The following is a 15372-nucleotide window of genomic DNA, read 5'->3' as shown; positions in this document are numbered from 1 at the left end:
CAATTTCAATCATTTTCACCACTGAAAACAAAATGTTGCACAATTTTTACTTACGTATTTTTCAAACCAAAAAGTTGAATAATTTGCGTAGAAAGCTATAAATTTGTGTGATTTTCCAACTCCTGTCTTTTATTTTAACATTAACTATGCATTCGCGGTGAAAGCACAGAAAGAAAGAGGAAATCAATCGAAATCTTTCCGCGCAACGTAAATAGGCGATCATAATTGGTCAAATTCAAATGTTACGTTTCCGAGGGAAAACGGTACCAACCTCTTGCAAAGGAAATTTGACGATTGTAATTATAAAACTTTCTTTTTTAACTGAGAATAATTCGAGTGCATTTTTGCAATAAAGAAAAAAATTTCTTCGTTTTTCACTCCATGATTTTCATAAATTATTTAATATTAAAAGATAAATATCGGTAAGGTAAAATGAAAATTGATTAAGTTGCACAGAAACAGATGTTAATCACTAGCCTGTGCAACAGTTATAGATATATTTCTGAAAATAGTTCATAGGGGGCAGTGCAACCACATAATTTTAATTTAAGTACATATCGCCAACAGCGTTGCATTAGAATCATTTAAATTCCTAAGGGCAAAGCTATCTATGATTAATCTATGATTTGTATATTGGTGTTTAATACTTTTTGATTGTGTATTTGTTATTGATTAGAAATCACAAAAATAATTGAACAAATAGTTCATACTCTGTTTCATTAACATTTACTTAATTAGGAAAAATGGCAGATGATGATTTTGATGGAGACGAGTACGTAATTTATTTATAATTTATTCATAACTTAGATTATTTGTAAACACTGTAAACTTATGTATATCTGTATTTTGATTATAAATCCGTACTTTGTAACAAAAATTTGCTTAAATTTGAAAACTAAATTGTTTATTTAAGTTTCTTGACAAGAGAATTTTGTGTCAAAAAACATGAAAAATAGAATATAACCTTACATTATAATAGAAGACTATTATTTTTAAATAATTTATAGGGTAGCAGATGATTTTGATGATGTGGATGATGATGATAATATTGAACTAGAACCTCAAGAAGAAGATGGAGAAAATATAGAATTACTAGCTCCTGGTGAGGCTACTGGTGGAGTACAAAGATCTAAAAGAATTACAACAAGATACATGACAAAGTAGGTAATCTTATAAGGGACACATCAGGTTGATCGCATTGATTTCAATGAAATTTTATGAGATGATATGATATATATCTACAACAAAGATTAACTTAATTCCTGCCATAGGTATCTAATCAATTTTAATAAAATTAGATTTGAAGACTGTTAGAATTACTGTTTGCTAGATATATTCACGGTTATCAATGTTTGTTATTGAAATAATTTGGAATTTTTGTAATATCTTCAAAAGAAGTTCTATTCAAATTATATTTATGCATTTTGTAATTTTACTTTACTTTTTTTGCCTATGTATTGCTTTAAACTTTTCCATTCATGAGTGTAACGGCTGATAGTTACTCATTTCTGCAGCATTCATGTGCTTATCCTGCAATTTCAGTTATTCGGTTTGAATCTAGAATAAAATATTTCAATGTTTGTTTCTACATCAGATTTGTTGAGCTCATGCATCTTACTGCACTGGCTTATACCTAATGATTCTTATTTGTTGACTGTAAATTTAATTCTTTCATAGTATTGTATAATTATGTTTGTCATGAATACAGATACATTGTTCCATCAAATTATATTGACTTTAGTGCGAGCCAAGTTTGTTGTTGTCTAATAATTTAATAGAATAAATGAAAATTTGTCAATTATGTATTTCCAGGTATGAAAGGGCAAGAGTTTTAGGGACTAGAGCACTACAGATTGCTATGTGCGCTCCTGTGATGGTAGAACTGGAAGGAGAAACTGATCCATTACAAATTGCAATGAAGGAGTTGAAACAAAGAAAAATTCCAATCATAATTAGACGTTATTTGCCCGACAATAGTTACGAAGATTGGGGAATAGATGAACTAATTATAATAGACCATTAAACTTAGATCAATATTGTATACATGAAATATAGGATTAAGACAATGTAAAGAAATACTAAAAAAAAAAATATATATATATATATATATATATATATATATATATATATATATATATATATATATATATATATATATATATATATGTATACCCACACATATGTACACTTTCACATATCTATGGTATCAAAACCAGTTCTTGCATAAATTGTATTTAAGACATCTTGATAATTGTTTCTAATCAGTGAAAATATTTGTGTAAATAAAGAAAACCTTTAGAATAAACATTGATTCTGGTAACGTCCTACAACATTTCTATGTTATTACAATTCTTTAAAAAAATAAAGGTTAGAAATAGTATGTTAAATGTCTTAAGCTAATAATTTATTATATTAATATTTTACCCATTATGTGTCATGTTTAAATATGTAGCGTGAAAGAAATACTAAAATAAATATACTCAAGTGTGAAATCACGTGGACTATCTTTTACTTATATTCTTATCTGTGCGATTCTAGATAAGATCAGTAAAAATTTTGAAATGGTGTGTTTGTCACTACAATGTATTCTTAATTAATAAATGCATTAGTTCATAATATATATATATGTATATATATATATATAGTTATTCTAGATAGTGAAGCGCAATATTTATAAAGATTCATGTAATTACAATACGATAATAACATGACGTGGTAAGTAAATTAAGTATGTTAACCTATCTTAAAATGTATGTAACAATACTTTTGAATAGTTTGCGATACACGTACACAGGAATCCTTTAAAGAAAAATCACTTGACACAAAGACCTACACCAGCACCGCCTCTTTTATCTCATGCAGAAGATAGAGCACTGGATACTGCGGTCCAAAGACTCATTATGTATGTTGTTACGGTATTTAAATGTAATCGATATGTATCCAAATGTAATGCAGTGTCTAATTAATATTACAGTGTTGAGGAAACAATCAGAAAATTGACAAAGGAAATGAAAAAGTATATAGAAGCTGTGGTAAATTTGGATCGAGCAGATCAAAAGTTGACATATAATCTAGCAACTTGTGGTTTAGCACATATCAGCGAAAACTTTAGAAAAGTAGTAGAAGATTATTATTCGGTTACAAAACAGGTGAATTTGCACATTGTTTTTATAGAATTCCAGTCATTAATTGAACTTGTAATGAAAATTTATATTAATAGATTGGGAAAACAGTGCAAGAAATGGCAATGCTTTGTCAGAAAACCTTTATAGAGCCCTTAAAGAAATTACGAGATGAATTCAGTCTGATAGCTGCGCAAATAGCGAAACGTGAAGAACTAGTAACTAGTTGGAAAAACTCATATGCTCGTGTCAAAAAGTTGCAAGAAAAGAAAGACAGAACAGCTAGTCATATTGCAAAATTAGAAAGAGAACGCAGGACAGAAGAAGCAGCTGCTAAAGATTTGAAAATGGTGCATAGTCAATTACTCGTAGAACTACCATTGTTTCTAGACAAAAGGTTAGAGTACATTAAACCCAGCATACATGCTTTGATCATGATACAATTAGATTATTATGGAAATACGACGAATTTATTCACACACTTAATGCCAGTTCCAAACGCTTCGGTATCATCGTCTGGTACTGTGATACCTGAAGATGAATATCAACAAATAATTGTCGACCAAATTAATAGAATAAGAGCTCTTACTATTGTTAAAGATCATTAGATATAATAAGTGCTCAAGTGTGTTAGTAAAATTATCATTACTTAATTAAAGCTAAAGGAATGGAATATTGCAAAGTTAACATAGGTACGAATATATTTATCATATGGCAGTATTTACATTGATATTAGTATAGATTGAATTAAGATGGAACCATCCCTTGATTTCGTTTCCACTGAGCACCAGATCGACGATTATGATTAGCACGTTTTGCTTTTTGTGTGTTCTTCTGCTGCCTATTATACAAAACATCTTTCTCTTGCCCTTGACCTCTAGCTTTACCTGCGTGTATGAAAATGAAATTATTTTAACGTTATGTTAGTATACACTAAGAATAATATACATGTTGTTTTCAATTTGATGTTGACGAACGTACCAATGACATTTGGTGTACCTCTTCCACCTCGTATTGCTTGCCTTCGTTGTTCAGCTCTGGCACGTATTTCTTCTGGATTTTGCACAAAGTTTTTTCCATTCTGTTCATTCTCCTCTACATCCTCCTCTTCTGATTCCGATTCTTCTACAGTGTCAATCTTTTGTTTGCCAAGCAGAACCTAAAAAATTATCGTTCGTCAATTTTTACATATTATTATTACGATATACTTCATGCGAATTATACTATATGAATACAAACTCTTGGCGTAGTAAAAGGTCTTGAATCTATTTCAATCGAATCATCTTGTGTACTTCCGCGTATGTCACGATTGTCGTATGTGTCATCGTACTCGTCATCATAAACATCCAAGACAAGGCTGTAACTGTAACAGGTAATGTTTAATTAGTTATTGGTATTAGTATTCATTAAGTTAAAGTTTCTAAAATAATGTAATTTTATGAATGTTATTGTTATATTGTTGTTATATTTACGAATAAATATTTTGTTATGTTATTTGTGCCATATTATTTTATATAACGATTAACGATACTTACTTTTTACTTATATAATCTTTAGGTACTTCTATGACTTCGTGAGTTTTAACACGGACATCATCATCGTAATCGTAATTATCACGCACATTCAATCCTTCGATACCGCAAGCTAAATCCTCGTTAACCGATGTCTCCTAAAGAAAAATTTCAAGAACTCGCATTTACGTTACCTAGTACATTAATCTTTACACCATAATAAATTAGTAAAATTCGCACACCATGTAGCTAGGTGCCGTGTTAGGCATGTGTGGGAAGCCTAATTCCTTTAATTCTTTTAATTTAGGCGGTAATGTATCCTCCAGTATGGCATTTATTGTTGCCGCAGTATCATAATTATAATATTGCAGAGTCATCTGTGAAATTATATTTGTTAATCGTACTCGCGTATAATAATTATTTCATATCGAAATAATTACCTCAATAAAACGTTCATCTAAATCACCAAAGATATCATTAACTTCAGAAATACAAGAAACTAATTCAACAGAATTCTTCCTCACAGATGTTCGTTTTTTGCTTGAACTATTTGTATCTTCAGATAAAGTTACTCGACTTGAAATACCACTAGGACCGGCGACAGCTTCCTATTAAAGAAATAAAGTTTCGTGGAAATTTAATAAAAATACATACATGATCCTTTACTTTTCCGAACTTACATTTATGTTATTTGAAAAATCAGTAGACGGGGCACTAGGTTTTCCAATTATTGCAGTTATTGATTGCATTATGTAGTTACACTTTATTGTATCACTGAATATTTGTTAAGAATGAGTAAATTTTAAAAATTTAATATTCCTTAATTATCATGATTGTAATCGCGCCTTGTTATAGAAAGGATACACTTCAGGACATATAATTGATAACTGTCTCAAATCGCTTTCAACTGGAAAGAATTGATTATAATCCGTAATAAATTCTTTTTCAGAAATTGCATTGTTCAGTATATTAAGGTAATCATCCACATGTTCCTTTATTTCCGTTTCCTGCATTATATTGCTAATAAACATAGAGTCATAATTAAATTCGTATGTTATATATTGGTTCTGATACAAGATTAATTTAATAACTTAAGTATTTGTGAACTTACACATTTTCTAGAAAATTTAGTATCGGTTCATATATGACAATACGAAAAACATTTAGAATTTCAATTCTTGTTACATCTAAACGATGCTTTAATTCCATGTATTTCGGCATATTCTCATCATTATAAGCTAACTTATCTAACGTTTTATACATCTCAGGTATTGTGTTCTCATATATTGCAACAATTCTAACAAGTGGTAAACATTGAATGGTTAAGATTGAATGAATAGAAACATATAAATTTAATTACTTACTTGTTCATAAAATCCTCCTGGTGAAATATACTCACTGCAGGTGGATAATTTTTTAAGAACACATTAATCGTTGACGATATATCTAGTACGCATAGTATCATATCTTCTAAGGTACATAACGTAAGTATCGTAGGTCTAACTTTCTGTTTTGGCAACGAAATCGCTTCATTGGTACAGCAAATAGAATAACCATCGAACTTCCTCTCAACATTTTCAAGGGCCTAAATTAACAATATTTATAATAACTTTTATATGACAATTATTAATTTGTATGCAGATCAATACATCACCTCTATAAGATAAGGAATAGTTCTTTGAAGATCATCATTATAACGCGGTTCTAATGTAAATAAACAGTTTAATATTTTCTCCATTATTTTCTCGTTTTGCCTGCCATAAAATTGACAAAGATCAAAAATAATTGGTATTGTGAATATGTAGTTTTCATATAATAAATTTCCAAGAAATGGACGGTCTATATATTCTTGGTGACTTTCTTTATTTGTAACAAGCCTTGTAAAAACTACAAGCACATAGCGACTTAATGTTTCTAGAAGTTCCACCATTTCTGGATAGTTTGAAAAATTTTCTAAAGCATAAAACGGTGGCGCTTCTTGTAGAAAGGATACCAATGCGTTTAGTATCGAGGTATTGAATACAACATTCGACCAAAATCTAAACAAAGAATATGTGATAACAGAGACATATGATGCATAAAAGAAGAATAACAATTTTTGTTATTATAAATATATACTACATTATATTATCACAAATATATTTGAGAATTTACGAACATGTAATTTAATATTCTTGAACTTTTTAATTATACTTACTTATAAAATGGAAGACCGAGTAACCATTTTAAGTCGTCGATCATATATTGGGCAATCTCCATCCAATGCTCTTTTGCTCCTACAATTTCAATTCCATCAGCATTATACAATGCAGGAATTTCGTAGTGCAAAAAATAACGGTCACTTGCCCACCTTTTACTCTAAAAGATATTCTATTTTACATTTATAATAGTATATTATATTATTAATTTCATAACGATGAAAGGACAAAGTACTAAAATATTTTTTATGGTATAACATATATCTGAGTCTAGTTTTACATGGTATATGTGTTAAGAGATGAACACAGCTGCTCTGTTCACTACATTGAAGGGAAGAGAATTTAAATATTTGTACGGGTTGTATATGAATATTATGAGATTCCCTGCGAACTAATTAATACGCATAATTATATTTTTGTAATCATGTTACAAAGTGCTAAAAAATAAAAACTAAGAACGTCAATTATATATAAAGACATCATGTGAAAAGAGATTCAGAGGTGTTATATGTTATATGTTTATTTAAAAAGCAATGTGTCCCTTTATACACATACCAGAGCGTCGACATTTACAACAACGCCATCCGTTTTAATAGTAAATTTTAGATTTTCCAATGGCACAAGATCAGGATTCTATTAAATAAATACAAATGTTATGCTAGTATAGAATAATACATAAAAACCAGATTGTATTAACCTTTTGCAAAAGGAAATAATTTCCCATCTAAGCATTAAAGGTATTTCGATATAAATTACATACCTCAAAACGCTCCATGATCTCATACGACGCATTTTCCGTCATAAATAATATTAATCGTTATTAAATACCTATAATCGCAGCGAATCAATTGTTAAACAAATTGCACTTCAAACAATGCACACGGTAAGTGCGATCGTCCTTTCACTGACTAACCTATTTCTACGAGTTGAAGATCGCGAAAAGTTTGAAATCCGGTATTTCCAGGAAACGAATGTTATGTTTTCGTTATGAAGCTGCTTTTTGGCATAACGTGATCGTTAGTTTTGACAGTTATTTTATACTGTATACAACGTCTTCCCCTTAAAGGTTATGTTGGGACAATTTTTACGATTGCCTTGTTATTAAGCTGCCACGAGAGAGAAACAGGATCGAATAAATATTAAAAATTTTTACATAATTTTCTGCATAATGTCCGAGGCCGCGAAATTGTTTTCGAGGCCAAAAGTTCGGTTTTCTTCGACTGATGTTAGCAAATTCGAAACGACAGAATTAAAAAATTCGACTGATCAAACAAGTGTTCAACAGTCGAGTAAACCCATAATTACAAGTATTATAACACTGGATAAGCCTGTTAAATTAGTGAAATTGAACGAAGCATCTACTAATCGTGAAAACAAACATTCAAATCTTATTAATAATATACAAAAATTAGATTCATTAACTTTATGTACCAATAAAGTTTCTTGTACAGTTCAAACTTCATCTCTTTCTAAAGAAAATCCCACCAAAACGGGGAATCAGATACCTTTGAACAATGCTAATAACGTTCAGAATATTAAATCAAATTTGAAACAAATTGATACATCCAAAATTTCTATTAAACATTCAAGCAACGATGTAATAGCTTCGTCTGCTAAACAAAGTGGAAATTTAGATAAACCAACCAGGTCAAAGAAAAATTGTATGGAAACTAAACCCCTAAAGAAAGATTGTACAAAAAATAAAAGGGGAAAAGAAAATGAAATTGTGATTGATACAAAAGGAATTAAGACTACAAAGTCTTCAGATTTAGACATTTTGAAACGTAAAACTAAAATTTCTTCTGATAATACTGGTACGAGAAAATCGAATGTTATAAATAAAACATCGGTCCTTGTTAAAATCCAAAAACCATCAAATGTAGAACCTATTGTTGTTGATGTTATGCCTTGTTGTAAATACAATAAAAATGCATCAAAATCAAAAGACAAGGCTCCTGCTATTAAAAAGACTCTGTTAAGAGATGTGATTGGTCCAAAGATAAAACCTATTATTGGTCCAGGTGTACAACGTAAAGAGCTACACAGTTTAAAATCTTTAGAAATTAATAATGAGAACAATCATGTGAAACCAGTCGTTTCTGGTGAAAAATTAGCAAGACCAGAATACAATTCAATTATGTGTACAATTAATAAGTTAAATGAAATGAAGAAGCAGAAAATTGTACCTGATATTGAACATTTGCCAGCAGCATATAAAAATGTTATAAATGGAAAGGTAATAAAAAAGAATGAACTGATGTACAAGCTGACAAAAAGCTTGTTCACAATTGGCAAAAAGAATGCTGTTACATTTTTTGATCTAGGTTTCTACGGCCTTGGACTTTCCCCTTGACGAAGCTATTTATAAAAACTTGGTGGACTTAAGTATAGATGAAAATCAATTACCAAGTAGACTAACTCGTAGCAAAGATCCGGAACCGCGGCAAAGGGATGTTGCACCGGTACTCTCCGACTTTTTTATACCTATATCTACCGAAGAGTACTGTACTGCTCTATCTACGAAACCAAGATCCGTAGACATAGAGGACAGTTGGGATGCTTTTAGAATAAGTACTCAGATATGCGAATGGAAATACAATTTAGATCATACGTAGTTGAACTAGTTTTACTTTTGTTTTGTATACAACTAATATTTATTTCTTATTACTTAGAAAACATTCAATTTTTTGTAAGTAAGATGTATTTGTATTTGTATTTTTCATAAAATGTAAAGAATCTTTTGCAATGGTACTTATATATGACAAAATGTCCAATAGATATTCTGTAGAATACTCTTGTAAATAAATATATACAAATAATTGTATGTATATATATCATCGTTCGACGCGAATATATCGTCTCATTTTATAAATTGCGTGAAGCACCACCAGAGATACAATTACTGTATGATACACATGTAAAGTGGAAAAATAATATAAAATTCATGATACAATTAGGCTAAGTGACAGTTGTATCCTTTGACAAGGATTACATAGGTAATAGTTAAGCTGAATTCAAGTAATTAATGTACAACTTAATATGCGATAGTGTAACGTTTGTAAGGTCTTTCTTCAGAAGTCGGTACAACTTTTGTTATTCAATAATAATGTATATCTCACGTATTATCTGTTCGTGAATTTACTTAATGGTTGAAACAGTTGGATACAATAAATGCAATTTATCTACCAAAAGGATTTAGGTTCTTATTATAATCATCTTCGTCGTTATCTTTGAAAGGATTTGTGTCATCGCTATCCTTAAAGGGATTAGTGTTGTCATCATCTTTTTCTTCAGAAAATGGATTCTTTGATTCATCATAGTCGTCTGCTTCAAAAGGATTAGATGGTACAATTGGCGTTCTTGGCGGTACAAAAGATTTCTGAATGGGCGACGATTTCGGTGTTGAGCTATTTAGAATACGAGCCTCTTTTATAGGCACTGGTGAAGCTTTTCTTGAATTTCCTCGTGGAGTGGATATACCACTACCGGTACCAGAGATATTTGCCTCTAACGACGAAGAATAAAGATCTGTCTTTGGAAAAGGTCGCAGACGATCGTCTGTCGCAGAAAAATTACGAGTTTCGGTTTTACCTAAAAGCAAATTTTTTATTTATGTTAAATACCGTAACGTATATAATTTAAAGAATAACAAATTAGTTTTATAGTAAGAAATACTAATGTTTTATTTACCTAACATTGTGGGTTTTCCTTCTGTTAATCTGATCCTAGCTTCCGCTCCTGGTCCATAATTCAATTTTGGTTCTTCAAATTTTAATGGTGCGGACAATGATTTATCACTGTCGGTGATTACCATTAATTTTTTAAAGACTCCACGACCAAAATAATCAGCAACCAATGAAAATGGATCTTCTGCTCGATCTAATAGACTGTGAAATGTTTCGTGAAGATCTCGCGACTGTTCCTGCGCTTTTATAATATCCAATAATTTTTTATTATTTGGCAAACAAGCTGGACATTCGTTTTCATTCTCCGAGTAGCTTTGAAAGCAGCTGTTTTGATAATGTAACAATATATTATATTTTACAACACATTATTGCAATATATTATTACTGGATTTTAATATAATTACAAAATTACTACACTGAATATAATATAAAATTTAAACTTACTACTGATGATACGAATGCTGACACATAAAGTGTATCGACGGTAATTCTAAGTGATGATGGCAAGCACTGCAGCGTGATCCTTGGAAAATTATTGTACTACTTTTAATTGATTCTATCTGTTCTCTTATCTTAGCAGTATCAGCTCGATATTTCTCAGTTAATTCTATATCAGCTTCTGTTTGTTTATATTCTGTTTGTAGTATGCTGTTTAAGTAAGTTCTTACATCTCCCAAAGTACAAGAAAGGGAAGTAGAAATGGCATCAATGACCATCAGCGGCGATAGAAGTCTTTCTTGTGCTATGAATAATGCTTCTTTTTTGTTTAACTCTTTTACACATGATATAGTTAAAGGATGTCGATTAAATTTCAAAATATACCTATATAAGCTAATATATCTGCAAGAAGCTTAGTTGGTGCTTCCTTATTTCTTGCGACACTCCACAACGCCTGGACCCACAAATTCGGATCTTGATGCCCAAATCGTTTGCACATAGCTAAAATTTGCTCACTGTCCCCTTCTCGTAAATGGAATCGCAATATTTCTTGATATCTATTTGAAATATAATGTAAATGTGATAAAATAAAAGTTTAGTGTACAATACCGATTGCTTCAGCTACCTCAACATACAATTTATTTTCTTCGTAAAGGAACAGCAAACCGCGTTTAAAATTATGTTGATGACACAGAATTAATATTTGATCCTTATCATAACACGCCTCTGAACTTTGTAAGAGTCGAACAATTTTCTGTTCGTATTGCACTTTCGCTACATCGTTGTTTAAAGCTGACCAAACGTGGAGATAATGTTCTACCAATGTGTTATATACCAGGGTACTCCACCTGTATATTGAAACATTTAACTTAAAAGTGAAGATTGCATTTCCATCTCTAATATTTTTTATAACAATACAGATATACTAACTTGGTATCTGTTTTCACTAGATGCTCCAAAAATTCTACTAGACGTTCCGAATTATTTAGGAACAAATGAATAAAATCTTCTGGATTAGCTTTATCAATATGTTGGTCCATGGTACCATCTAATGTTTCCTGCATTTGATAGATTTCTCAATTAATTTTATTATTTGTATTAGTAAATAATTTATTACTACCTGGTTATTAAATTTTACCTGATCTACAAGTGGTTTATTGGAAGGTCTGTAATTGGTACATAAAGCTTTCAAAAATTGCGTTGATTCATTCGGTACGTTTTCTATTAAAATATTACCGTATTTCTTCATGTTCGATTCTGCCTAGAAAATCGTGCGAAATTAATAAAATTAAATTTGTAGATTTCGTTAACATACTTCTTCAAATTCCAAAGTTGCCATGTATTCTAACGCTTTTCTGTACTCATGTTTATCTTCTATTTGGATGCGAAGATACCATTCGTGACGACCATGTTTCTGCGCTAGTAGTATGGCATCTTCCGGTGATGCTTGTCGGCAAACCTTTATAGCAATTTCAACGTCGAAATCGACCTCTCTATCTTTCGTCTGAAAATCATTATTTAATCTAACATAACTGTAGAAGTTTTTGGTTAGTTTTACATTTAAGTTAGCCATTACTTGCCATAATAAATTCTTTCAATTTATCCGTATGATTGAGTTTTGTATAACAATTTAGTAACAAAGTAGTATGATCTTCTGTTGCTTGACCATTTTTATGCAAAGCTTGCAAATAAGTCGTGAGATTATCAATATGTTGTGAGTCTAAAAATTTTCTAATTACATACGATGGTTCTAATTTTCCAATTGTTTTAATATATTGCTCTATTGCTCCGTTATGGTCTCCTTTCGAGTATAAATGGTCACCGTACTGTCTAAATATATCGACAAGCCCTTCTGCGTCATATTGTTGATTTTTTGCTATTCTACAAAATTATATAATATTATATATTAGACAATTGAATTTTATCAGTAATTTTTAAATTAAAAATTTAAGCGTGTACCTTATCGATATATCGTATAAATTCTTCTTGAAAAGTAAGGCTAATTTCGATTGCAAATCTTTCTCGTCCAGATGATAAAGCTTACTGTCGCCACTCAATATAAAAAAACCACCCCATTCCGATAGAACAGCTTGCACAGATAACATTGGTGCGGAAAAAACAATGAACTTATTTTGTATGTCAAGAACTGTGATCACATGCTTATCTACTCCTGGAGGTATTGGCTCTATGGTACTGTAAATAGATATAGTTTGAGGTTGAGTTGTTCTCATTCAAAAAAATTACAAGTACGTCGAATTCTTACTTTGGTTTCGCAGAAATTGTGGTAGTTGTTCTTGGAACATTAGCAGCTTCCTTTGTTATGATAACTAAATAACTTCTAAACCATTCTAACATTATTTTTTGTCCTTCTACAGCATAACAAGGTCCTCTACCATCTGGTGTATAACAATAAATTGCCTAATGTAATATAAGTTTATTAGCAAAAAAATTGACTTATTAGATATTCCATAGTTGAATTTTATTAATATTATTACATTATCGCGACCAATCATAAAATGACTATCTTGCACAGATTCTGCAAGAACACTACACTTTCTGGCACAACCCATTGTGTCTAAGGGAGATTTAAATTCTTTATCCTTAACAGTAACATTATACAGGAAAACACTGTTTGGTGTAGCAACGAATAAATAATTTTGTTTGCCTGTGGATCTTATTGCTAGACCAGTGATAGAAACGCTGGTATCCTTGAGTACTTTTATCTTGTTCTTTCTTTCTCTAGTTAAATCGCCCCTGAGAATTGAAGATTAAATATTAAAAGCATTCGATCGTTTGAGAATTAAAAGACAATTTTTATATCATCAATGTATTTTTACCTATAAAGCATAATGGAACCGTCTTTAAAACCAACAGCCATTAGTGTAAGACTCGTATGTACACATAGAGCAGTTGCAGGAACCGCTCTATAACTAGGTATGGCTCTACTAATACGGACACATGTCGGATTGCCTTGTTTGTCTGGTTTTGATAAATTCCAAACTTTTATTGTCGGATTACAACCCGGTTCATCCTCCTGAAAAGACATTTTTCACCGATAACAACTATCTTTGCGCAATGAATATTCAATAATTTTTAGAAACGATACTAACACCAATAGTAAAAAGAAATGTGGAATGTTCGACTTGTTGGGCTAACGTTAACGTAATTTCATAAGCGCGAAACGTGGTAACATCGTAAGTTCTGTTCACTAAGTGTACGCTGCCTGCATTATCTCCGAAAACCAGGTTCCCGTTACCGCTCGTAGCTGCTGTTACTTCCGCCTCCTAATCAACAAAACACCCAACACACATCGAATGCGATTTCTTAACCTATACCGAAGCATGGTAGCAATAAAGTATCAGATTTGCGTCCGAGATAACTCACTCCAAGCGCCTTTGCTATCTTTCCGCCATCGACTTCTTTCTTTAGATCGAAAAAATTGAAGCGTCTCCACTGAAAAATATGTACTTTTCTCCGTCAGAGTATCGATATTAAGGTTAGGGTTTTTCAAATGAAGAAAGTAATATTATATGAAATTATTGAATCGAACATGAAACTAACCTCGAGAAATGCCATCACGTATTATAGTTATTTATTTACACATTTGCGAGAAATATTGCCCACGTGGCGAGCGAACGATGGGCAGAGCTATCCTCTTTGACAGTTATCTGACAATGGGATTAATTAGTCGCACGCTCGCCATCTTTTAATTTACAGTTGATCAGCTGATTGTGACATATTTTTGGCTACACGCATGCGCACTGCAAATAGGACTGTCTAGACGCGCTAGTAATTTACGATATATTTCCGCAGATGTCGCCACCGAGTTCAATGGAATCGTACGCCATCTGTCCGCGTATCAAGTACTTAAAATATATAAATTAAAATTTTAGCATGATTTTTAAAGCCGTCTGTTTATTTTCATTAGCTTTTTCTACTTTGCCTATATTCGTAGAATTTTATTTAGAATGAACTTAAATAATTTTCAATGAACATCAAAGAAAAATATAAACGACTTTTGAGAACAAATTTGGAGACGAATTGTAGGAATAATTTGCCAGCACAGAATGTTGTAGCAGTTCTTTCGACGCCTAAGAAACTAAAATTAACGCCTTCGAAACTCAACTTTGCATTAATAATCATTTATTATATTTGTTATATTTGATATATTTGTTAAAAAGGGCGAACAGTTAATGTCGACGGTGGGGCGGGATTTGTTTTACAAGGTATGTCTGCGCATGTGACACGCGGAGGTAAAGAAGAAATGGTCGCGATAAACTCTGAAAGTCGATTATAAATACAACACCACTTCCATCATTGCAATATTACTCGACCAATCCACCGAGGACGGAGAATGACGCCTCTATTTCATTCCGCTTGAACCTCTCTGTAAACTTCGTTAACTTCGTTACAGATC

General features: G+C 31.3%; 5 protein-coding genes across 7 annotated transcripts; 3 read left to right on the top strand and 2 right to left on the bottom strand.

Annotated features, from left to right (window-relative positions):
- The first annotated feature begins 614 nt into the window (after nt 1-614).
- Rpii18 (RNA polymerase II subunit RpII18) lies at nt 615-2079 on the top strand. The gene is made up of 3 exons (XM_076894910.1): nt 615-772; nt 1008-1160; nt 1813-2079. Exons 1-3 carry the CDS (start codon nt 744-746, stop codon nt 2021-2023), a joined length of 393 nt encoding a protein of 130 aa, XP_076751025.1. The 5' UTR covers nt 615-743; the 3' UTR covers nt 2024-2079.
- Nucleotides 2080-2740: 661 nt separating this feature from the next.
- Nucleotides 2741-4616, top strand: LOC143423632 (bridging integrator 3). The gene is made up of 3 exons (XM_076895119.1): nt 2741-2902; nt 2975-3149; nt 3221-4616. The coding sequence occupies exons 2-3, from the start codon at nt 3009-3011 to the stop codon at nt 3728-3730; spliced, it is 651 nt and encodes a 216-aa protein (XP_076751234.1). The 5' UTR covers nt 2741-2902; nt 2975-3008; the 3' UTR covers nt 3731-4616.
- LOC143423627 (activating signal cointegrator 1 complex subunit 2) lies at nt 3806-7819 on the bottom strand. Of its 2 annotated transcripts, XM_076895106.1 has the most exons (14): nt 7592-7819; nt 7387-7464; nt 6831-6991; nt 6288-6672; nt 5998-6218; nt 5745-5930; nt 5498-5653; nt 5314-5407; nt 5074-5241; nt 4876-5010; nt 4658-4791; nt 4362-4485; nt 4104-4281; nt 3806-4009 (listed from the first exon to the last, which is right to left on the bottom strand). In XM_076895106.1, exons 1-14 carry the CDS (start codon nt 7631-7633, stop codon nt 3870-3872), a joined length of 2202 nt encoding a protein of 733 aa, XP_076751221.1. In that variant the 5' UTR covers nt 7634-7819; the 3' UTR covers nt 3806-3869. The 2 variants fall into 2 exon arrangements, with proteins under 2 accessions (XP_076751221.1, XP_076751222.1); XM_076895107.1 differs by lacking the exon at nt 7592-7819 and having other exon boundaries at nt 6831-7003; nt 7387-7463.
- A 176-nt stretch (nt 7820-7995) lies between these two features.
- LOC143423822 (uncharacterized) lies at nt 7996-9511 on the top strand. Its single transcript, XM_076895410.1, has 2 exons — nt 7996-9067; nt 9156-9511. Exons 1-2 carry the CDS (start codon nt 8000-8002, stop codon nt 9444-9446), a joined length of 1359 nt encoding a protein of 452 aa, XP_076751525.1. The 5' UTR covers nt 7996-7999; the 3' UTR covers nt 9447-9511.
- A 127-nt stretch (nt 9512-9638) lies between these two features.
- On the bottom strand, nt 9639-14694 carry Vps11 (vacuolar protein sorting 11). 2 transcript variants are annotated; one of them, XM_076895078.1, is made up of 16 exons: nt 14517-14694; nt 14340-14408; nt 14066-14239; nt 13793-13989; nt 13451-13709; nt 13219-13373; nt 12915-13148; nt 12536-12836; nt 12271-12459; nt 12094-12216; nt 11886-12013; nt 11591-11803; nt 11340-11512; nt 10962-11259; nt 10522-10841; nt 9639-10422 (listed from the first exon to the last, which is right to left on the bottom strand). In XM_076895078.1, the coding sequence occupies exons 1-16, from the start codon at nt 14529-14531 to the stop codon at nt 10010-10012; spliced, it is 3261 nt and encodes a 1086-aa protein (XP_076751193.1). In that variant the 5' UTR covers nt 14532-14694; the 3' UTR covers nt 9639-10009. The 2 variants fall into 2 exon arrangements, with proteins under 2 accessions (XP_076751193.1, XP_076751192.1); XM_076895077.1 differs by having other exon boundaries at nt 10280-10409; nt 10497-10841.
- Nucleotides 14695-15372: the final 678 nt, after the last annotated feature.

This window comes from Xylocopa sonorina, chromosome 5 (genome assembly GCF_050948175.1).
Source record: "Xylocopa sonorina isolate GNS202 chromosome 5, iyXylSono1_principal, whole genome shotgun sequence".
NCBI lineage: Eukaryota > Metazoa > Arthropoda > Insecta > Hymenoptera > Apidae > Xylocopa > Xylocopa sonorina.
This window is presented reverse-complemented; position numbering and strand designations above follow the sequence as displayed.